Below are 22858 nucleotides of genomic sequence, written 5' to 3'. Positions count from 1 at the left end.
GGGGAAAAAACAATAAGAAAACTAACAAAAAGTGAGTTAAAAAAAAAAGACAAGAAAGAAGATGAAAAGCACAGATGAAAATGGACAAACAAAAGCACCTGAAGGACAGAAATGAGTGTGTATGTATATCAAGCAGATGAGCACTAGAAAGTGAGCTGTGCTCCTCAAACTCTCCATGGTGAACCACTTGAAAAAAAAAAAAGTCTATCCTGGGCTGCCTGTTCAGTAAGATACAATAAAAATAAATTCCTAGAAAAGTGATCACAGTTTGAGTGTCACAGCAATGTCAAATTGCTATGTAAGTCTCTAAATGCTTACTGTCAATTTCTGTACATATCTTGTCAGGACCAGTGACAGTCTGCAGACTGTTTGCCTGCAGACTGCACTTTGAATATCACTGTTCTAGAGAAAGTCTTTCATGTGTGTCTCAGGAGACAGGTACAAAAAAGTTCATAGCAATGTTTTTCCAATAAAAGATAATAATATAATACAATAATAAAAGAAGTGGAAACCATCCAAATGATCACCAAGAGAATGACTAGAAGATGATCTATATTCACACAATGGACTATTATATAGCACTGAAGATGAAAAACCATGGATGAACATTCAATGAATGCTAGAAGCATCATGTTGAGTGGGGAAAAAAAGTCAAGTGACAGTAGATCACATGCAGTATGGCATCATTTTTAGGAAGCTGGAAAATAAGACAGGAGAGTGGTTCCCTGCATCTGGGAGGGTGGGTGGGGGGCACATCCTATAGATGCAGAGGTTTTGATATTATTCTAGGTGAACAAACTTAGCCTTTCCCACTCCCCACCTTTTTCCATTCGTGGTTAAAAAGTCTCAGTCCCTCTCCCTTCTCTAGTTATCATTCTCTCTTTCTTCTCTATTTCATCACCAAGCTTTTTTAAAGAGTCACCTGCACCCTTATCTCCACTGCCCACACTCAGCACTCTCTGGGCACTGCAGTGAGTGTGAAATTCAACACTTGCTTTCCAGGGCTTATGGGCTTGATCACCAGGCACCATTTGGTCCTCTTCTGTCCCAGGTAGAGTCTTCTTTCCTAGACTCGGCACCTTCTCCTGGTCATGGCAGCATTCGCACGGCTCCTGTTTCTGCCTGTGTGATGGCTCTGGTCCACCACACCCCCACCTCCAATACCCAGCCTGTTCCTGGGCATCTTCCTCTGGATGCCCCTCGGGCACCACAGGCTCATCACCTCAGTGGCCACCAGAATGTCCTCCTGCTCCTCAGGTGGGAGTTGCCCTCTTTCAGACAGACTCAGAGGAGTGTGGATTCCCTCTCTGCCTCCTTTTCTCCTCCATCACTTTCCAGCGCTGACCTGACTGGTTTCCAGCAGAGGGTTCTAAAGCAGGCTTTATTCTAGGCCCCATTGTCCCCTCCCGCATCTTCCTCTCTCCACCCTCCTCTTCCTTTTCCAGGAGTCCCTTTGTCCCGTCTTCCTCACTATCAGGATAAAAGGCAACTCCCTTCCTCAAAATCCTTAGACCCAGATTAACCCCGTCTGCCTCTCTGATTTTCCTTACTGAGGATTCAGGATGGAGACATTGGCACCAAATTTCCTAAAATTCCTTACGATCTTCTCTTCTCATTTTCATACCCCTGCTGACTCTTCAACATGGCTTCTTTCAGCTCCAGAAATTGTGAACTATGAGCCCCTGGGCCTGGAGGCTGACATGTGGTAAGTTGTACAGGCCGCCCAGGTGGCCCAGACCCCGGCTCTGGCTGACATCCCCCTGGACCGTGAAAACCTCTTCCTTCACACTGACCTTTCAGAGCCTCTGGCTGCTCTGGGTGTGCTGGACCTGCGGCCAGTTAGCACACGGCCGAGGCAGAGAACAAGGGGAGAGGTGAGGCTGGAGGTGCAGGCTCACCCGAGGCCTGCTGCAGCCACGATACAGATGATAGTGACGGTAGCTCATTCCATCAGTCAGCCAAGTGATCACCTGCAGCCTCATGTTCTAGGTGCTGTGCTGGGCCGGGGGATACCACAGTGATGGATCCTCTGCACAGGTGGGGCTCATTTCATGTGAACCACGCTTTACAGTTGGCTAAGCAGCTTGATCACATGGTTTTCTAAAATCATCCCAGCGGTCCTGTGAGGTAGTTGTCATTACCCTCATTTTAAGAGGAGAAAGAGGCTCAGAGGTGATCATGGCAGCCTGCATGTGCAGGAGTCCGATCTTGAACCTGGGTCCTTGGACTCAATGTCCAGAGCTTGATGACTCCAAAGAAGTCCCAGGCTGCTGCTGAAGAGTGGAGTGGGGAGGGGCGTTGGACTTGAGAGGGCATCCAGGGGCTGCCGTGAAAGGGCCCTCAGAACCGTGTGGGGAGTCCCTTGCTGGTCTGGGATGACGGCCACACAGCCCTGACTTGACTGTTCTTTGTTTTACAGGAGCATCGGCGTCATCACCTACATCCTGTGAGTATCACTGATCCCGGGGCTCTCTGACCCAGCTCAGATCCAGGGGGAGCGGGGGGATGAGAGGGGGCAGGCAGACAGACAGACGGGCATTTCCTGAGTGCCCACCATGACCAGATGTGTTAGAGCCACACAGCAAACCCGGGGCTAAGTGCTCTCAGCTCCATTTCATACATTTGACCCTGGGCTTGGGGTTGGGCAGGAACCCAGGAGACCAGCCTGCAGCCCTCCATCCTGCACAGACTGTGTCTGCATCCCTCCTGTGGTCGGGGAGCCACCGCTCAGCCTCACCCAGACCCAGGTTTCCTGTGAAAATGTCAGTTTTCACTCCGAAGCCTTGGGACAGCCCTCAAGCTGCCATGCCTTTCCTGACCCTGCCTCTTCTTTCTCTGCCTTTTCCCCTGCCTTTCTCAAGGTCCCTTTTCCTCTCACATTCTCTCTCTTCCCTTTTCCCCAGAGTCTCTCTTTCCTGTCACTGAAGTATTAAGTGCTTAAGCAGAGATTTCCTGCATTGGGTAGTGGACTTGTCACTTTCCATCTCTGTCGCCTGGGGCAGAGACTTAATCTCTGGGCCTGTTTTTCTCATCAGAAAAGTAGAAATCGCAAACTTCCTGCCATGGGTGTGTTGTGAGGGTTAAATAAGCAGACATGCAAACTTCCTGGCACTGCTCAGACACGGACACGGCTGATTAGTTGGTGTTCATTTCATCAGTACTTCCCAACTGTTTCCTCTCATAGCACTTCTGGAAAACGGTATTTTTATGGCACTCTGGGTAAGAGGCAGCCCACAGCCAGAGGGGATGAAGGATGGGGCACCAGCCACTCAACTCCCTCAACATCCCTGTAAAGCATCCCTCTGGCTCCCCTTGGACTGGGAGCTCTGTGCGATGTGGTAGACACCTCCCGCCACCCGCCCATCCTGTCCCCCGAGCTGCAGCAGAGGGTCTCAACCCTGGCTGCACATCAGACCTTTCAATATCTACTGTGGCCCAGGCCCCACTCCAGATCTATGAAATCAGAATCGCTAGGAGTGGGGTCTAGGCATCAGTATTTTTTAAAAGCCCTGGAGGAATTTGAAGGAGGAATTTGCAGAGAGAGAGAATTTGCTGCATTGCTGTATAGTTCCAGACTAGAGCCAGAATATTCAGATGTTGACTCTTGACACCTTGATATCTTCAGAACTCTGGTTTCCATATTAAAAGAGTATGGAATTCCAGTGTCTCCAGGGCACACAATCTTCTTGTAGCTCATTGAATTCCGTACAGGTTATTGACTGCCTGCTCCATGGTGGGCACTGTGCCAGGCACTCAGGATACTACATGAAGGAGAATCTGGTCTGCTTGCCTGGAGCTCCCTGTGTGTGTGGGAGACACCGGACGGCGAACTCTTACCCAGTGGGACCAAGATTATCCTTTAGGTATGAACATGGCTTTGTGAGACACAGATGGGAGAGCCACTGGTTTGCTGGGACCGCAGAAGGTTTAATGGGAGAGGGGGAGGGGGAGACAGAGAAGAGAGAGAGATTGATTTGAACTGGGCTAGAAGGAATGAGATGAATTCTCCTGGTGGAAAGGGAAGGAAGAGCTGTCCCAGCTGAGGAAGGGAGCAGTGAGCTTGGTAAGTGTGGTGAAATATATGGAGTGTGTGGACCAACTTCTGATGCCTTGCTCAGGAGTTCAGATGTGATTCTATAGAAAACAGGGAGTCATAGAGGGTTCTTTGTGTGCTAACAATGACAATACTAATGGCCATCAATTCCAGAGTTCTTAGTATGGGCCAGGATTGCATGGAACAGTCTCTGTATATTTATTCTTCAACATTTTATATATATTTATTCACAATGGTCATGTGAGGTGGAGACTTTTATTTTCTTCAGTTTACAGATGAGGGAACTGCAGCTCAGAGAGGTTGAGTAACTCTCCTAGGTTCATACATGAGTGGCGGAGCTGGGATTCAAATCCAGGAGTGAAATATCAGAGTTTTTTCCAGGGTGCCTTGCTTTCACTATCCCAAGAAAGTGTCAGTGGAGATAGGGATGACCTTTAAGAGGTATTTAGGAAATGGAACCAATAGAAATGGTGAGGGAATGGGAGGAAGAGACAAAGATGCTGTGTTTCTAGCTTCGGTACATTCATGAAGTGACATCATTAATCAAGGCAGGGAGCGCATGGAGGGTTAGGGTAGGGCGCAGGGACCTCTGGGACAATGGCACATCTGGAACATGAGTCAGGACACAGTAGATTCAGGAGTCACTATTTGAACAACACATTCCCCACAGACCCTGCAGGGGACCATCACTCACCCTTCCAGTCCCTAATGGCCCATCTATTGCCACACCTCTCAGGCTTTGCTCAAGCTGCTCCCTTAGCCTAGAAGACCCTCCAACTCCTTCTGTGACTGCTGACAACCTCTTCATTCTTCAGGACACAACTGATGCAAATGTCAGCTCTCCCATGAAGCCTGCTCTGGGCCTCCCCTCTGTCCTGTACTCCCACAGCCCCTTTTCTGGCCTTCTCTGTTTTATTCTGTGCTCGGCTGGAGGCTATGAAGAGCCAGGTCTCTGTATTTGTCTCCCCTCCCCTTTCGAGTCCCTTGAAGACACGGTTTCTCTCTATCACAGGTACTTCTCTCTGTCACAGGAGCTCCATAAAGTGTATTGAATTGGACTCATTTGAAAAGATGCTGACCGGCCCCCCCAGAGGGGGCAGCAAGGGTTGCAGGGAGCCTCCCATGCCCACGCAGCAGTACGAGTCAGGGTTCCCTGAATCCGTCACCCCCACTTTCATCTGCTTTCCCATGGTCACGTGTTTCCTCTCTGTGTGCCCAGCCTCAGTGGAGCATCCCCCTTTTTGGGAGACACGAAGCAGGAAACACTGGCAAATATCACAGCAGTGAGTTACGACTTTGATGAGGAGTTCTTCAGCCAGACCAGCGAGCTGGCCAAGGACTTCATTCGGAAGCTTCTGGTTAAAGAGACCCGGTAAGAGGACAGAGAAAGGCACTGGCTTCTCAGGTACTGACCCTCTCCTGCCACCTCTCCCAAAGACGTGTCCGTCTGTCCCTGCTTTGCCATGGGCTATCATCGACCATTGTGGTCTAATCTGGGCAGATGCTGAGGAGTGTGGACTGGTCAAGATTTAGCATTCCTCTTGTTTCCTCAAGTCGTTCTGGTTTCTTTTCCTGCTGAAATGCAAGTGTGTGTGTGTGTGTGTGTGTGTGTGTGTGTGTGTGTGTGTGTGTGTGTGTGTGTGTGTGTGTGTGTGTGTGTGTGTGTGTGTGTGTGTGTGTGTGTGTGTGTGTGTGTGTGTGTGTGTGTGTGTGTGTGTGTGTGTGTGTGTGTGTGTAAGTCAGCCTGGGTTTCTCCAGGGCTCATTATCTTTTGCAGTCTGTCCCAAAGGCACCTGGAACTAGGATTCAAAAAGGAAAGTGGCAGGGTTTTCAAGTCAGTTCAGGATGGGAGTGGGCGGAAGTGGGCCCAGAGGGGTCACAACAGTGGGAGAATAGGAGACCTGCTAATCCCACGCCTTCTGCAGGGCCCAGGGTGAGTCCCGTGGCTGTGAGATCAAAGAAGGAGATGGGCAAGGACTTGTAGGGTGCTGGGTGCCCAGAGCACGGCCTAGATGAGGCAGGGGTAAGGTCCACAGACTTTAGAAGACCATATCCTCTTGGTCCCACAGATTTTAGAGAGGGCAGAGCGGGGCCCTCTAAAGTGCAGGGGCCCGATTTCCTTACTGAAGATCAGTGCTAGGTGGGATGGGATCACCCTGTATGGGTACAGAGCAGGGAAGTGCAGAGAGTGGATCTGGGAGGCAAACAGGAAAACAGAGACCAAAGGTTTTGCAGTGGAGAGCATTTATGACTCTTCCATAGTGTGGTGTTGGCCCCTTCAACTCTGGGACCAAAGATGAGGGTTTATGTGATGTCATTTTATTGAGGTGTCTTCCTGGACCACTTTCTCTGGAATGCAGAGAATGCAGCCAGTTCCCCATCCACCTCTGCATCACTTATTATTCTAGTTTGATGGCAGTGGTTGAAGAATGCCAAAAAGGAGGTCTAAGAAGAGTGAGAATGGAGACTGTTGCTCTCAGCTTCTCATGGATCATCACTGTTTTCTGATCCTCGTTGCAGGAAACGGCTCACGATCCAAGAGGCTCTCAGACACCCCTGGATCACGGTAAGGGCACAGTGATGAATTCCAGTGAGCAGTTCCCTGCTCTGTCGCCAGGGCTGCCTGGGGCGGCCGGATGCAGGGGACCTATGGAAAGGCCTTTGCTTGAAACACTGACCCTCAAGCACAGACGAAAGCTAGTTGGGAGCTTCCAAGGGTCTGGGCTTGTTCAAATAGGTCTACAAGTTTAAGTTTCTATTTCACGTGTTCAGGTGACTTATGAAATGAAACCTTCACAAATGTCAGTTGAACTCCTTGTTCTTTGGGCCCATCTTACAAAGGGTTCTTTGTCAGAGGACATGTCCCTGTCATTCTCAAAGCAGAAATCAGGACTCCTCAGTTGTAGAGAGAGATCAGTGACAGTTAAAAACCTCCACTTTGTAACCAGGGCTCCTTGTTTCTGACTTTCGAAGTTCTGAGTAAAGGATGACACTCAAAACGGTCACTGGCTTCCTCAGGCCCCTGGAGACTCCAGGGAATGGGGCTCTGAGGTGGAGGCCTACTGGGAGGGAGAGGCAGCCACTCCTTAGGGCAGCTCCATTCTCTCTGGGGAGGGTGGGGACACAAAGGTGACTCCCTGCCTAACCCGCCTTGTAACTGGGCTTCCAGCTGCTGGGTTTTCAGAGGGCCTTGCTGTCTAGGCACAGTAAAGTGCCGATGAAAAGCACTTTGGCAGGATAGGAATCAGGAGAGTGGGATTCTGGCCCTAGTTCTGCTGACTGATGAGATGTGTGCCCCCAGGGATGTCACCAGACTTCCCAGTCACTGAAATTGTTAAATGGGAGAGCTGGCAAGGATGGTCTGAGGGTGCAGATGAGAAGGGGCGGAGGCCCACGGGAGATGGAGAGCAGGGAGGGCTGGAGTGCTCTGGAGAAGGCCAGGTGCATCTGCTTGTTGAAGGATGGGGAAGGCCGGGGGCCCTCCAGGTTTGGACCCAGACCACAGAGCTAGGGAGTCTGGTGGGCTGCCTCCTAGCTCAGCTTGCCGGGTGTTGCCAAGGCCCAGGGAGCCCACCAGCCATGAGGGAGAGAAGCCCCCAGCTTCCCCCCATCAGCCATGGCCTTGTATGCTTCCACCCTTGAGTGGATGCCTGCAGAATCCTGGCTCTAGCCTGCTTGTCTGTGCGAGCACCCTTAAATGCTATGCGTGTGGAGACCCTCTCTAATGGCCGTGGACCACCCTGCCCTGGAATGAGTGTGCAGGCAGCACCCGTCCTCCTCGACCTGACCTTTCTTACGGTCTGTGTGGGTGATCATTCCGCCCTGGTCCTCCCGTGGCCTGGTGCATGCAGTGAATGCAAAGAGGCTGCTTGCGTGCCGTCCGCCTGCACCTTGGACTGCCCTTGGAGCAGACGTCAAAGTAACTCTGGCCCTTCTGTCTAAACACCCCCTAGTCCAAAGGAGAGATCAGAACCCCTGAACAGCACAAGGCAGAGCCCGCCCAGCTGAAGACCGAGCGCCTGAGAGAGTACACCCTCAAATGCCACTCAAGCATGCCCCCCGACAACACCTATGTCAACTTCGAGCGTTTTGCCTGTGTGGTCGAGGACGTGGCTCGGGTGGACCAGGGATGCCGGGCCCTGGCGGGGGCCCGTGACACCATCCAGGACGATGTGGAGACCTTGGTCTCCATCTACAATGAGAAGGAGGCTTGGTACCGGAAGGAGAGTGAGAGAGCCCGGCACGACCTGTCCCAGCTCAGGTACGAGTTCCGCAAAGTAGAGTCCTCGAAGAAGCTCCTGCGAGAGGACATCCGGGCCACGGGGTCCCGCCTCGGGAGCACAGCCAGGAAACTGGACCATCTGCAGGCGCAGTTTGAAGCCCTGGGGCAGGAGCTCTTGGCAGACTTACAGTGGCTCCAGGAACTGGTGGGCGGCTTCCAGCTGGAGAGTGGGAGCGTGGACAGCCCCAGCTCCGTTTGTTGCCAGGACTCCAGTGAGTGCCTAGGGGAGCCGCTCAACAGATCATGCAGTGAGGAAGTCTAGGCCAGCTTGAAGCTCTGAGCGCCAGAATTGAGTCAGGAATGCATCCTGGATGGTTTGCTGAAGCCTGTTCCCAACTGCCCTGCCGGGGCATCGACTAGAATTCTCCTGCAGGGGTGTGTGTCTGTAGCATAGCCTTCCACCCCCTTCCCAGAATCCAGAATCACGGAGGGGCTAGCTAGTTATCCATTCTGTACCTCCTCTCACCAGCCTGGTTTTCTGGGAGGGTGGCTGGCAGGGCAGCTAAGCTGTTAAAACGATTGAGGATGAACACCCCTCAGTGTACCCTCCTACAGAGGGAGGAAGGCTGGCCCTGGAGAGATACTTGATAACTGATTTGTGATAATGGATTTGTTCACATCTCACTTCCCGCCTTACAGATTGCAGGTCTTGGGTAATATTCTAGTTAACTAGGGATAACAGTCAGTTGGCTTGGTGCTTTCCTGCTGCTGAAGGAGGGATTCTGAATGCACAGAGAAAAGATTACTTTTCATTTATATTGACTTTTCACTTACCAAGCATTTGTGGCTTTGATCCTTAAAGGAACCTGTGAGACAGGAAGGTAGGTGGTATTATTATTGTTGTTACTGTCATTTCCATGTAACTGAAGAGGAAATTGACCTCGAGAGGGAAAATGACTTAAGTTCATTCATAGCTAGTTGATACGGATGAAACAGAAACCCAGGATGCCCGGCTCTATAAGATGAAGTATATGGGAAGAAACAGGCTTTACTGTAAAAATTCACGTTAATATTAAAGTTCAGATCCCAGAGGTAAAGTAAGCATTTTCATGTATTTTTGCCAAGTCAGGTGGAAGCCTTATACCTTTAGGCAATTGTACTAAGAAGTGTGTGTAGAAGGCACGCAGTTTATCATTCCCATGCAGCTGTGTCCCTGTCTGAAGATCACCTGCAGAATAGGAGGGGAGGGGCAGCATCTCGCCCTTCTCCACTTCCCGCCTCTGGCTAAGGGCTCCAATCTTGTGTTGGGAATGAAGGCCAGAAAGGACTCAGCAAGCAGGTTCCTTTTCTCATGTCCCTAAGGTCTGAACAGGGTGGACATTAAGATTGGGGGCCCCAAGGCTCAGTGCTCCCTTCCTGACCTCAAGCTGTGCGCACCCCTCCCTGAGGACTGGATCATCTTGTCTCCCTTTTCCCGGAGGAGGGGCCAGCCAACTAGCTCACGGAGAAGGAGTGTGGAGTGTGGGCCCAGTGCTGTGCTAGAAGCTTGGGGGTGAGGGAACAGATCGTATCATTTCAAAGTGCCTTCACAGACTCACAAACCCCCTGTCAGATAGGTGGGGTAGGTGTTATTCCCAATTTGGAGCTGAGGAAACAGAGAGGATGTGATTTGCCCAAGGTCACAATAGTGGCAAAAGTGGAGACCTTCTGATGATGTCCGTTGCTCTTTCTGCTTCCCCTAACTGCCCCAGTCTCCAAGAGTTTACTCTCTGCTGTGGGGCAGGTTACACCAAGACACATCCATCTATGCATTCACAAAGAATTTTTAAGCACCTGTCTACTGCCAGGCATTCAGCCTGGCCCCAGGGATACAATGTTGAGTGAAAACAGGCATGTTTCCTGCCTTCACGAAGTTTGCGGTCCAGTAACGGATTCCAACATTCATCAAGAACATTCTACAAAGGTAGAACTGCAGCTGGGACCAGTGCGATGAAAGAGAAGGATGCAGCACTGCAGGAGCCCGCAGTGGGGGATGATCTAGTCATTCCTGAGGTGGTGATGCTGGAGCTGAGATCAGCTAAGCAAGCCAGGGAGAAGGTAGTGCTCCCCACAGAGCTGTCATGCCAGGGCTCTGTGCTGGGAGGGGGCCTGGGGGCTGAAATTGCTCAGACAGAAAGAAAGCTGGAGGGGAGAGAATAGCGTATCGTGTGGATGTGGCTGGAGAGAAGACAGGACCAGCAGGGCTTTGCTGTATCAAAGAGCTCTGCCTTCATCCCAAGAGTCATGGGGAGCCATGATGGGTGCCGGGCAGTCAACAGCCTGACGTGCTGGCGGGGGCAGGGATGCCCAGTGAGCAGCACAGATGGGGAGTGGTTTAGAATGAGGCATGAGATTGTGATCCCATGAAACCATGTCTTTAAAATCCTACCTCTAATTCTATTTGCATGCTGGATCACTTCAAATATCATATATAACACTTGTAACAGAAACTTTTTTCATCAACTGTAAGAAAGCATATTTTCATCAAATATAAATGCATCATTATTTTATGACCCCAAAATAAAGAAAAAAAAGCCCAGGATGGGAAGTCCAATAGGAGACTCCACATACAAAGCTGGGACACCCTCACTGAAAGGGTAAATGGGAAATAAAGCCACCAGGCAGGAAGGGGAGGCAAGGGAACGTGTTTGTCTCAACCTTGACACTGGGTAGAGGGATGGGAAAATCCTCCACTGAGAATAGGAGTCCCAGGTCCATGGTATTCGTGCAGGTTTTGCTTTCTGCATTTGCACAATCAGTGGGATCCAAAAGAACCTCAAAACAAGTGAATAAACAAAACAACAACAAAACAAAAACAAAAGGACCTCAAACAGAGCATCTAACATCAAATGGTTTGAGGCTGGGTGGCCCCAATGGCTGGCAGAATCAGTGTGGTCATCTTCCGGAACACCTGCCTTCACTTCAGACCGACAGTAAGGATATGATGCCATCGTTTGGGAGTTAAGTCCTGATTTCAGAGATCCAAAAATGTGCATCTTGGAATCAATGGAAGATGGCAAAGCCCTGTTCCCTAAACCCTGTCTGGAAGAACTGATACAAAAGACCCATCTACGAGCTCTCCAAGAACTTTCCTGCCCTGTTACAGGACATGATGTGCCCATTTGGCATAAGGCACTGCAAAGATTAAAGGTCCCTTTGGCCAAGTCCACAGGTTTCCTAAGGAAAGGAAGCCCCTGATTGAGCAACTCAGGGCAAACTTTCTTGTGAAGGTCGAAATAAAATGCAATGAAGTAGTAAGATGTGGATGATGATGTGAATTAAGGAGACTGGGAAAAGGGAGAGAGAAGTGGTTATTTTAGAATCCTGGCATCAGCTTCACACTGTCCATACTGGGGGGTCCGCAGGCATGAGCCACCCGACACCCTCTTTTTACAGGATTTTACAGGACAGGATTTGTCTAGAGTCCCCGAGCCAGTCAGCCCCAGAGCTGGGGTCAGAACCCTAAGTGGTTTTCCTCACAGTAGTGGAATCGTCTTCTCTGTGTTCATGTCCAGTCGTGGGTAACAACTTGTCATTTAGATGTTTTATGAACAGACTCTTTTATGTATTAAGTGTTTCCAAAGACAAAGTGAAGTGAAGTGAAAAATGCCCCCCAAGTCTTTCCGGGAAATCAGAGGAGATTGTGACCTTCCTCTGTCACCTGGTTGGTCCAACTCCCATCACCCTTTGGCAGCAGAACCTGATGCCAAGGGGAGCCCAAGGAAGCCTGTGGAATGCCCAGTCAGAGGACCTGCTAGATTCCTCCCCACACGCCCACAGCTGGCATTTTAACAGAGACATCAAGGACAGGGCAGGGCAGGGCCGACGGTGGCGGGATGCAGTGTTTCGTTGGTACCTAGACGGACGAAGACCTGGGGGGCGCCGCTCTGTGGCCCGGCCCATCTCCCATCACAGAGGATCCTTTCATTCACCAGGCTGTGAATGAAAGGTCAGCCTCTGTGCTCTGGGCAAATGCCATCCTGGGGAGTGCAGGGTGTGCGTGTGACATCCTCCTGAATAGCGATTCCCAAGGAGGCTGGAGAGTCGGTGCCTGGGGAAGGCAGCAGTCTGTCCCTGCTCCGAGGCAGAGGCATGCCTCACACGATTACCCTTTTGCGTGGGGAAGGGTGGAGATGGCGTGATAACGAGGTAACCGGTGATTCTGCAGATGCAGGATGCTGGCAGTGAAGGGATGGAGCAGAGTGATAATGGTAGGAGAAGCCAGAGTCTCCTCTGCGAACCCCTTCCCCGTACCAGCCACCCACCTCTCCAGGTGATCTTGAAGTTGGCGACTTCCCACCTCACTCCATCAGGCAGGGCTGTGGGCCCCTGTGGGAGGTAGCTGGGTGCTCAGCTCTCACCCCCACTGGCAGCCTCTGTACATGTCTGTGGAACTGAATGGCCTTTTCTGCTTTGTCTGTGAAACTCTTGGCCTGTGGAGAAGATTCTTGGCCCTGGAGAGGAGACCCAGCAGTGGGCATATTTGAGGAGCAGAAGAGGCCAGTTCATTGAACAAACACTGACTGTGCTCTGGCTCTGGAGGGAGGTGACAGATAAGGACAAGACAACCCCTGAATAGAAGACTCAGTGTTCGGGACAGATGGGGCCCCAACCAACTGGGAGGTGAGGAAGGCCATGGTGAGTGAGAAAACAGGGGTACCTAATATTCCAGAAAACAGGAGGGAGACGAACTCTGACTGAGGAAGGGTAAGAGGGGCGGCAGAGGGCAGAAACATTCTCGGGGCGGGGGGTGGTCTTGCCCCCAACACTCCCCTCCAAGCTGTAGCCTTGTGGGGAAAGTACCAGGCAGAATTTGGAGGGATATGGGGATGAGCCCAGCTTGGTGTCAGGAACGTGGAGCTGTCAAATGGAGATTAAAGGGAAGGAGGTTACAGAGATTTAAAAGAGGGAGACTTTCTGTTTTTAACTTTTTGTTATGGGGCATTTTCAAAACTGGTACAAAAGTATCGAGAATGGCAGAGTTAATTCCACGTACCTGTTACCCAGCTTTGAAGTAATTTAAAGCAAACTTCAGACTGACTTACCTCATAAATTCTTCAGCAGGAATCTCTGATAGGGAGTTTCTTTTTACTATGACCACTGCACCATTATCACACCTGATAAAATCAAGAATAATTACTTATTATCATCTGGATACACATTCTGGAGTCACATGCCCCTGCTTTTTTTTTTTTTTTTTTTTTTTTTTTTTGCGGTACACGGGCCTCTCACTGTTGTGGCCTCTCCCGTTGCGGAGCACAGGCTCCGGACGTGCAGGCTCAGCGGCCATGGCTCACGGGCCCAGCCGCTCCGCGGCATGTGGGATCTTCCCGGACCAGGGGACGAACCCGCGTCCCCTGCATCGGCAGGCGGACTCTCAACCACTGCGCCACCAGGGAAGCCCGCCCCTGCTTTTCTTAAGGGTGTCCTCTTATACTCGGTTTGTTCAAATCAGGATCCAAACGCAGACCTCACATGGCAGTTGGATGTTATGTCTCTCAAGTCTCTTCAGTACAGGAGGGAGAGCTTTTGAAGCTTTTCCTGGGGATAAAAACTTGCTCAGAAAACTGAAGGTCCCGGGGAGAAGATTAAAAGTGAGAGCGTATCTATGCTGAGACCTAACTCAGAAAAGTAAGGCTGGGTCAGGCAAGGAAAGGGACATTCTTACCTCTTTCCATTGGCTTGTTCAGTGTAGGGACAACCTGCAGGAACACAGCCTCTCTGCAGCTCTCCCCACCCATGCATAAGGAGGTAGAGACTCAGGCCCCTATAAGCCTCACATGCTCCTTTCCTGGTTAAACAGGGAGGTAAGGCCAGCAGGGCCCAGGCTCCAGCCAGCAAAACAGCCAGCAAAAGGAAGAGGTGGAGATGCCACCTACAGAGAGATGCCACTAAGGGGGATGAAGGAGCGAGGCTCAGAGAGACAGTCCTGGGCAGGAGAGGAAAGTGGGTGCTCAGGTGTCCATGGCTTTCAGTGGAGGATGGGGCTGGAGTAGTGACTCAGATGGAGGTTCGAAAAGTTGCCAACTGTTGGCAGTTTGTAGAGGAGGCCTGGTATTTATTTATTTATGATTTTATTTTATTTATTTATTTATTTTTTATTTATTTTTTTTTTTGCTGTACGCGGGCCTCTCACTGCTGTGGCCTCTCCCGTTGCGGAGCACAGGCTCCGGACACACAGGCTCCGCGGCCATGGCTCGCGGGCCCAGCCGCTCCGCGGCATGTGGGATCTTCCGGGATAGGGGCACGAACCCGTGTCCCCTGCATCGGCAGGCGGACTCTCAACCACTGCGCCACCAGGGAAGCCCTATTTTATTTTTTTAATAGATCTTTATTGGAGTATAGTTGCTTCACAATACTGTGTTAGTTTCTGTTGCACAAAAAAGTGAATCAGCCATATGCATACACATGTCCCCATACCCCCTCCCTCTTGCGTCTCCCTCCCACCCTCCCTATCCCACCCCTCTGGGTCATCGCAAAGCACCGAGCCCATCTCCCTGTGCTGTGCTGCTGCTTCCCAGCAGCCAACTGTTTTACACTCGGTCGTGTCTATATGTCGCTGCTACTCTCACTTAGCCCCAGCTTCCCCCTCCCACCCCATGTCCTCAAGTCCATTCTCTATGTCTGCCTCTTTATTCCTGCCCTGCAACTAGGTTCATCAGTACCATTTGTTTTTAGATTCCATACATATGTGTTAGCACACGGTATTTGTTTTTCTCTGACTTACTTCACTCTGTATGACAGACTCTAGGTCCATCCACCTCACTACAAAGAACTCAATTTCGTTTCTTTTTATGGAGCCCTGATATTTAGAGAAAGTCTTTGGAGTGCCTTTTCTGGAAAGCCAGGGTCTGTCTTTATGCCTGGGAGGATGGCTGCTGCTCCATCTCCCTGCTCTGTGGATGTCGGTGCTGCCTAGCTCTCCCCAATGGACTTTTTCAGAGACACTTTCATCTGCATGAACAAAACCTTACTTTAGCCACAGCGTTCTGTCTTCTTTTCTCCCTTCCCAACATTTTTCTGAGACACCAAACATGCTCCTAGGAGCCTGGTCAAAATCGCCCACACTCTCTGGTATCGCTGAAGGACCACAAGGCTGGAAGGTAGGCACTGTTTGTTTGCAGAAAGGGGAGGGTCAGGAGAAGGCAGAACAAACTCTGTTGCCCCTCACACCCTGAATTTAATCCAAAGTGTTGGTGTCACATTCCTTCTGGGAACTGACTTCACTGCAGAATTTATGTCCCTCTGCCTTCATGCCTAGATGACAGTGTCAGCGCTTGGTGAGCCTCTTAGCAACCAACAAGGCCCATTGATTGGGAAAGGCCAGCCTGACAGGTTTATAGCCTCTTCCTCAGAGTTCATGCTGTTTTGTGTAGCATATATACAGGGCCCTAGAAGTAACTGCATCACCTCCCATGAATGGCCTCTGGGAATGGTCCGATGTGATATTTTAGTTGGGCATCTCTGCTCACTGGCTGGCACTGCTGGACCAGTTGGAAGGTGGGATTCTCACTAACAGGACTCCCCTAGCCTGCCTGTCAACCTTCCATACTTGGGTGTAGCCATCTCTCTCCTCACAAGGGTGTCAATCAGTAAGTAGACAAAAAGAGGTCCCTTCACTCCCAGAGTCTACTAATTCCAGCTCATCAAACTCTCCAAGTGAAGTGCAAGAGTGTCCCTTGCAAGGGTTCGACTCGAAGGTGAATTGCAGACATTTGTGAAGTTAGAGGTAGAAATGTTCTGTGGGCTGGGAAGGCAGGATGCCAGTCACCTTGGGAAGGAGAAACTAGTTGCTGAGAGGTATGGGGAAGTGGAATTAACAACAAATGAATAAATATGGAATAAAATGTCAGGTAGTGACAGGTGCTTTGAGGAACTGGGGCAGAGGCACAGTGAGTTGCATGGGGCAGCTGGGTGCTATTTATATAGGGTGGTCAAGGAAGGCCTCCTGAGGAGGTGACATTTGAGCAAAGACCGGAACAAAATGACAAAGTAAATACAGTAAGACCCGGAGACCTTGGGTTCCTGGACCAGCAAGCAGACCCATGCAATGAAAGCCACAGGGACAGGAAGGAGATGGGGAGAAAATCAGGTTACAGAAGGACCCAGATGATACAGGCCTTGGGGTTCTTGGTGAGCCTGTTGGGTTCTATTGAGAGTGCCCAGAAGCTGCTGGAAGGTTTTGATGCCAGGAAAAGGCAGGCTCAGCACAGATCAGTTGCCCTCTGCCCTCTTTTGCATCTCTCTTCCAGGTGGGACCTAAAGCCAGGGCTGGGCTTGCGGAGGAGGTGAGAGGCGGTTAAGGAAAGAGCTGGGAGAGCAAGGCATGGCCTGATGGTCCCCTCAGAGCCCCCGTCCTTTTCTCTCCTCTCTCCTCTCTGCCTTCCTCCTTTTCCTCCTCTCTCCCCTCCTGCACTCTTTGGCCCAAACCACCGTGTCCCATTTTAGGGGAGTGAATAGCCCCTGGCTCTCTTGTCTCCCCTCTGTGTCAAGGTTGCGTGCACTCTCCTCCCTGCTCCCTGACCTCCCCAGGATTCTGCCTCTCACCTTGCTGATTCCCAGGCAGAGCTGTGGGGAGTCATGGTGTCATGACACCCTTCCGTGGTCTCGCGGCTGGACTGATCCAGGTGCCTGGGCCTCTCACCGGTGGGAATGAGCAGGTCCTGGGACTTCGTTCTGGTTTGATTCTGCAGCAGCTCAGGGAAACAGTTTATCCGTACAGCTCTTCAGCACCCACTGTCTTATGCTCTGCATCAGGAGTGGGTAGTGAGGAAACATTGACAAAAACATGAAGAGCTGACCAAGAGAGGTGCTAAGTATACTGCAGAGCTGACTGAGAGGTGCTAAGTATACTAAAGGAGCACACATGTTTTGGTCATGTTGGGAGAGAGAGACTGTTTCTTGGAAGTTATCTTGGAAGAGGTCATGTTTGAATTGGGCTTTGAAACACACAGAGGCTGTCCTGGAGGAGGGAGATGGGGTAAACAGGGAAAGGGCCTCCTGCCAGAAGATGTCAGGTCCAGAGCAGTGTGGGCCGGCCATATGCACTGGCTTCCCCTGGCACCTGGCGCCATGATGAAACATAAACAGGCATGGAGGTGTGCTTGCAGTGTGGTTAGGAGACAAGACCAGCATCAGGAGCCAATGAGTGACCTCACTCAGCGGTCACTGAGGTGCCAGAGGAGGCACTGCTCTGAGGAGGCTGTCAGAGCAGAGAGAAGAATAGAGCTGGATGGGACCTTATGGATCGTCCCGGGCAGTTCATTTCCGTGAGGTCGCGGAGTCCTTTAAGAATCGTTGGAAACTATTGACTCTTCTCAGAGGAAATGTATGTCTGTACCTATACACTAAGTTTTTTTTTTTATTGAGCTATATAATTCACATACTATAAAATTCACCATTTGAAAATGTACATTTCAGTGCTTTTTAGTATATTCACAAGGTTATACAACCATCATTGCTATCTAATTCCAGGACATTTTCATCACCCCAGAAAGAAACTTCACACCCTTTCATAGATAGTCATTCCACATTCTCCCCTCTTTCCAGCCCTGGCAACTACTAATCTACTTTCTGTCTCTGTGGATTTGCCTATTCTGGACATTTTATGTAATTAGAATCATACAATATGTGGCCTCTTGTGTCTGGCATCTTTCACTTATTATACTGTTTGTAAGGTTTATCCATGTTGTCCTATGTATTAGTACTTCATTCTTTCCATGAATGGATTTTCCACTCAGTTCTTCCAATGTATGGATCTACCACATTTTGATTGTCCATTCATCAGTTGATGCACATTTAGGCCCTCTCCACTTTTTGTCTATTATGAATAATGCTGCTATGAACATTCATGTACAAGTTTATGCACTAAAATTTGCAGACCATTTCAGGAGGTTCACAGAAACCCTGAAACCCATCTCTTGGTTTCTCAATCTAGGAAAACCTTGTTTTATGAAGAGGCAAGAATTCATGAGGGAATGGACTCCTCACATTGGAGTCCATTAAATATGTCCAGTTTTTTTTTGTATATCGATTACATTGCAATAAAGCTATTATAAAAATAAAATAATTTATAAAAAGATGGAATGGAGAAGACAGGAAGGCTATCGATAATATATCACTATTTATTGAGCAACTCTAAGCTAAGCACTTTACATCCCCCATTTACTTAATCCTAAACAATCCTGTGACACAATGTTATTTATTATCCCCATATTACAGATGAGAAAACTGAGGCTCAGAGAAGCCATGCCAGGTTTCTTGGAGAAGTCAGGGTTTAAGCTAAGCCTTGACTGCCAAGGAGTGAAAGGAAACTACACATCCCATCTCCTCTCTACCCCCATCAAAGCCCCTATTTCCTTACATTTATTTTTGAGTGGAGTACTAATGCCCGTCTGCTAACGAGGCATCCATTCTGCTAGGCCCAGAACTGGCCCAGTGCACAGTGGGCATCCTGGGCTGCTGTATGATGACCCTTCCCCAGAGTGACCCATGGTTGAAGGACCTGCCTCCTGCTCTTCCCCTTCGGGGAGGTAGGGTCTGAGCCTTCAGCCCAGCCAGCGTGCACATCTGACTGTGGTAATAATAGCGCAGGGGTGCTGAGGGCATCTCCGGAACAGCTGAGACTTCTGGAGCCGTTGCCCTCAGCATGAGGTTCCTCCGCGTGCCCTGCCCAGCAGGGAGGTCCCGGGGTCAGGCTAAGGGTGGCGTGCGGTCAGGGGCCCTGATGCTGTCCAAAGCCCAGCGTCAGCCGCCATGCTCTGCTTTGTCTCCCAGCCTGTGGACAACCAGCAAGCCCTGGTGCGCAGGGAGTCCCTGGTCAACCTGGAGAACTTCAAGAAGCAGTATGTCCGCAGGCGGTGGAAGGTGGGTCAGGGCTTAGGGGTGGGGGCGGGGGCCAGGTGGGCTCCTGGTTCCCTCCGGGGTCTCGGTGCACATCCTCACCTGGCGGTTCCTCTCCTCCCCCTCCCTCAGCTCTCCTTCAGCATCGTCTCCTTGTGTAACCACCTCACCCGCTCCCTGATGAAGAAGGTGCAGCTCAGGCAAAATGAGGACCTGGTGGGTAAATGCAGTGCCCTCTGATTGGGTGGAATTCTGGGTGAGGCCTGGAGCTGGGGGGAGGGGGGCGGGGAGAGGAGGTGGGGCTTAACTGTTTCTGGCAGGCTCTGCACTGTGATCTGTGTTCGGGGGGACCACTGGGGTAGTGCTGGGAGGGGGCGCTCCAAGGGGGCAGCATGAGCCTCTGGAGGACCTCGAATCCTTTCCTGGTGGGCTTTCGAAGGGACTGCTCTTGCCACTCTACAGCCCCAGCCTTCCCCTGAGGACCTGTAGCCTGCCAGGGACCGTGGGAACAGTAGACAACGAGACTACCGGGGGCAATCCAGAATCAGTTCCTCACGATCCAAGGATCTGCTTTAGAATGAAAGCTTTCCATTCATTTGCCGATTTTTACATTTCTGTTTCGCTTTAGATTGCCAATAATAATAAAAACAATAATATTTAGATGATATCTTATATTTGATTAGCTTGTTGCAGTTTTATGTACATCTAAAATGAGAGACTTACAATATAATATAGTAGTCAAGAGCATGGCCTCTGGAGCCAGACTGCTAGGATTCAAATCTTCCACTTACTGTGAGACCTTGAGGAAATTACTTAACCTCTCTGTGCCAAAATGTCATCATTTGTAAAATGGGGTTGACAATAGTTCCTACCTCACAGTGTAGTCATGAGGATTAAATGATGACATATTCTTAGAGCCTGGCATTTTAAGTGCTCAATACTTATTAGCAGCTATTATTGTTGTTTAAAATCCTCTTGTAGACTGTAAAATGCAGTGCTGGTGCTACGAAATGCAGTGTTAGTATTGCAGCTGGTCGAGGTTCCCTGACAGACCCTCCCCACTGCTCACCGAGTGTGGTGAGGGCCCCAGGGGTGTCTAGGATGGCACAGGTCAGGACAGAAGGTGACTGCCTGCTCAGGAAGAGGCTGGAAGGCGGCAGCCTGAGGTGAATGGGCTGTCAGCCCTGGGCAGCCTCGGGGCGCACAGCACTTAGGCTGCATCGCGGGACCTGGCACAGCCCCTGTGCTCCCCCCACCAGCCTGAGCTCTTCTTTTTTTTTTTTTTTTTACAACTTTATTGGAGTATAATTGCTTTACAATGGTGTGTTAGTTTCTGCTTTATAACAAAGTGAATCAGTTATACATATACATATGTCCCCCTATCTCTTCCCTCTTGCGTCTCCCTCTCACCCTCCCTATCCCACCCCTCCAGGCGGTCACAAAGCATGAGCTAATCTCCCTGTGCTGTGCGGCTGCTTCCCACTAGCTATCTATTTTACGTTTGGTTCTCACTCTTGTCCGGAACTTGAGGATTTATGGCTCCAGAGACCCAAAACAACTGTGTGGCTTTGGCCAAGCCGTGTCCCTTCTCCGGCTGCCTTCCTCATCTGCTGTAAAAGGGGACTGGACTTGCTCCCCCTGAAAATCCCTGTTAATCATAAGTAGACTGTTCTCCAGCTTTCTTTTGTATTGTATGGCTCTGACTCATGCTAAAAAGTTTCTATTCAGCAGAGCTTGAGTTATTTTTATTGTTATAGCCGGGCTTGGTCCAGGATGTATTTGGCTAAAGTTGATCTTGACCTTGGATTTCCAGCTGGCTCAAGCCAGGGGAAGGAGAGAGGGCCCTGGGTAGGCACATGGCTGACAGCGGGCATGCCTTTCAGGACGAGTTGCCCTGATACGGTGCTGGCCATTGGGAAAGAGGAACAGAGAGTAATTGAAAAGCGTATAAAACTCTTTCCTAATTTTTGTCCTTGTGCAAACTTTTTTTTTTTTTTTTCGGTACGCGGGCCTCTCACTGCTGTGGCCTCTCCCGTTGCGGAGCACAGGCTCCGGACGCGCAGGCTCAGCGGCCATGGCTCATGGGCCCAGCCGCTCCACGGCATGTGGGATCTTCCCGGACCGGGGCACGAACCCGTGTCCCCTATATCGGCAGGTGGACTCTCAACCACTGCGCCACCAGGGAAGCCCTGTGCAAACGTTTTAAATAGTCCTCTTTTTACTCAAACAGTCAGCACCTGATATCAGCTCAATGGCTCACCCTACACGTGGAAAAGGAATGAGTCCCAGGGGACTTCCCTGGTGGTCCCGTGGTTGGGACTCTGCGCTTCCGCTGCAGGGGACCGGGGTTTGATCACTGGTCAGGGAATTAAGATCCCTGCACGCTGCATGGCGTGGCCAAAGAATAAAAAAAAAAAAAAAAAAGGAATGGGTTTCAGACATCTATTATTCACTTTTCCAAAAGGCATTTTCCTTAAAAAAGAAAGATACATCCTTTTGTTTAGGAAGCATTAAAATTGAACATCTGACAATAGATTTTTTATGACTTACATTAAGTCTTTCTGAATTAGGACTTTGTTTAATAGTTTTAATAATTTAATTAGATGCATGTGGCGTGAATGAAAAAGGCATGGTGACCACCAGGGTGGCTGCTCCACTCTGGCTTAGCCATGTAGGTGCTGATGGACTGCACTTTACTCTTTTTCTCTTTCATAAAAATGGAGCACGGAAGCCATTTCCCTGGAAAGACTACATGGCAGAGCTGGTTAAAGGTGCAGCTTAAGCTAGTCAAAGAAGAGTGGGGGAGGTGGCCGTCAGAGTTTGGGGAGATCCCTGTGGCTATCCCTTCCCCGTTCTCTCTAGGCTGAGTTCAGGAGACCCACCAGCCCACAGACCAACTATCCAAGTGGTCTTGATTATGTGGCAGCCACAAAGGACACCGGATATAATTTTCATTATTATTATAATTTGGCCTCTTCTGGTACCTGATTTTCCCTAGATGCTCTGCTCTGCCTGTATTCCTTCCTCCTGGGAAGGCGGCCTCAAGGCAGTTGGTCTGGTCCCATTTCAGGTCCCTCCCCACCCCCATGCCACCCACCCCTGGTCTCTGGACAGAGCAACAGCCTTCCCCTCAATGTCCATCTCCCTGGTTTACAGGCCCGTGACCCAGGTGTATCAGCTCAGGTTGCCCAGCACGACCCCATTCCTGGCACCTTCTGACCCTCTTGCCCTGGGTCTCTTTTTTTCTTTCTTCCAGAGGAATTGTGAGAGTGACACAGAGGAGGACATCGCCAAAAGGAAAGCCCTCCACCCTCGGAGGAGGAGCAGTACCTCCTAACTGGCCAGGCTCAAGGTGGCCACCAGGGAGGCCTGGGCACCGCAGGGCTCCTTTCTATGCAGACTCTTGGACCCCGCTTGTTGCCAGCACCCAGGCATTCTGCATCCCTGAGCACTTTGCAAGAGAGATGGGCGTGCAGGATTCAGAAGCGTTTGCAGGGGAGCCAGGAAACCCTGGGAGCTGTGGCTGTCACCTCCTGGGAATGCAGGAGACTCCAGCATTCCCAAAGCTCTTAATTCTCCACAAAACGGGCTTTCACCTGCTGCCAACATCAGAACCTGGATGGGGATGTGGACCGAAGAAAATTATGCAAATGACCATCATCATCATGGGTGAAGGTCAGATTCAGGCAGCTTTTCTCACA

The 22858-nt window shown here is 50.4% G+C and overlaps 2 protein-coding genes across 4 annotated transcripts in view; both read left to right on the top strand.

The window, feature by feature from the left end:
* The window catches only part of DAPK2 (death associated protein kinase 2), a 121636-nt gene extending 99001 nt beyond the window's left edge, over positions 1-22635 (top strand). For all 3 annotated transcript variants that reach the window (XM_081228051.1, XM_081228052.1, XM_081228053.1), the window contains 7 exons: positions 1657-1705; positions 2420-2446; positions 5274-5426; positions 6575-6620; positions 19092-19181; positions 19290-19373; positions 22414-22635. In XM_081228051.1, the coding sequence (XP_081084177.1) occupies positions 1657-1705; positions 2420-2446; positions 5274-5426; positions 6575-6620; positions 19092-19181; positions 19290-19373; positions 22414-22494 (530 nt within the window). In that variant the 3' untranslated portion in view covers positions 22495-22635. The remainder of the gene's footprint in view (positions 1-1656; positions 1706-2419; positions 2447-5273; positions 5427-6574; positions 6621-19091; positions 19182-19289; positions 19374-22413) is intronic.
* Positions 7757-8598, top strand: LOC308614958 (death-associated protein kinase 3-like; the record flags this gene model as incomplete). Its single annotated transcript, XM_081229856.1, has 2 exons — positions 7757-7852; positions 8008-8598. The coding sequence occupies 2 exons, from the start codon at positions 7757-7759 to the stop codon at positions 8596-8598; spliced, it is 687 nt and encodes a 228-aa protein (XP_081085982.1).
* Positions 22636-22858: the final 223 nt, after the last annotated feature.

The sequence above is a fragment of the Mesoplodon bidens genome (genome assembly GCF_964165515.1).
Source record: "Mesoplodon bidens genome assembly, chromosome: 3".
NCBI lineage: Eukaryota > Metazoa > Chordata > Mammalia > Artiodactyla > Ziphiidae > Mesoplodon > Mesoplodon bidens.
Note: the sequence above shows the minus strand (reverse complement) of the source record. Positions and strands in the feature narration are given on the sequence as shown.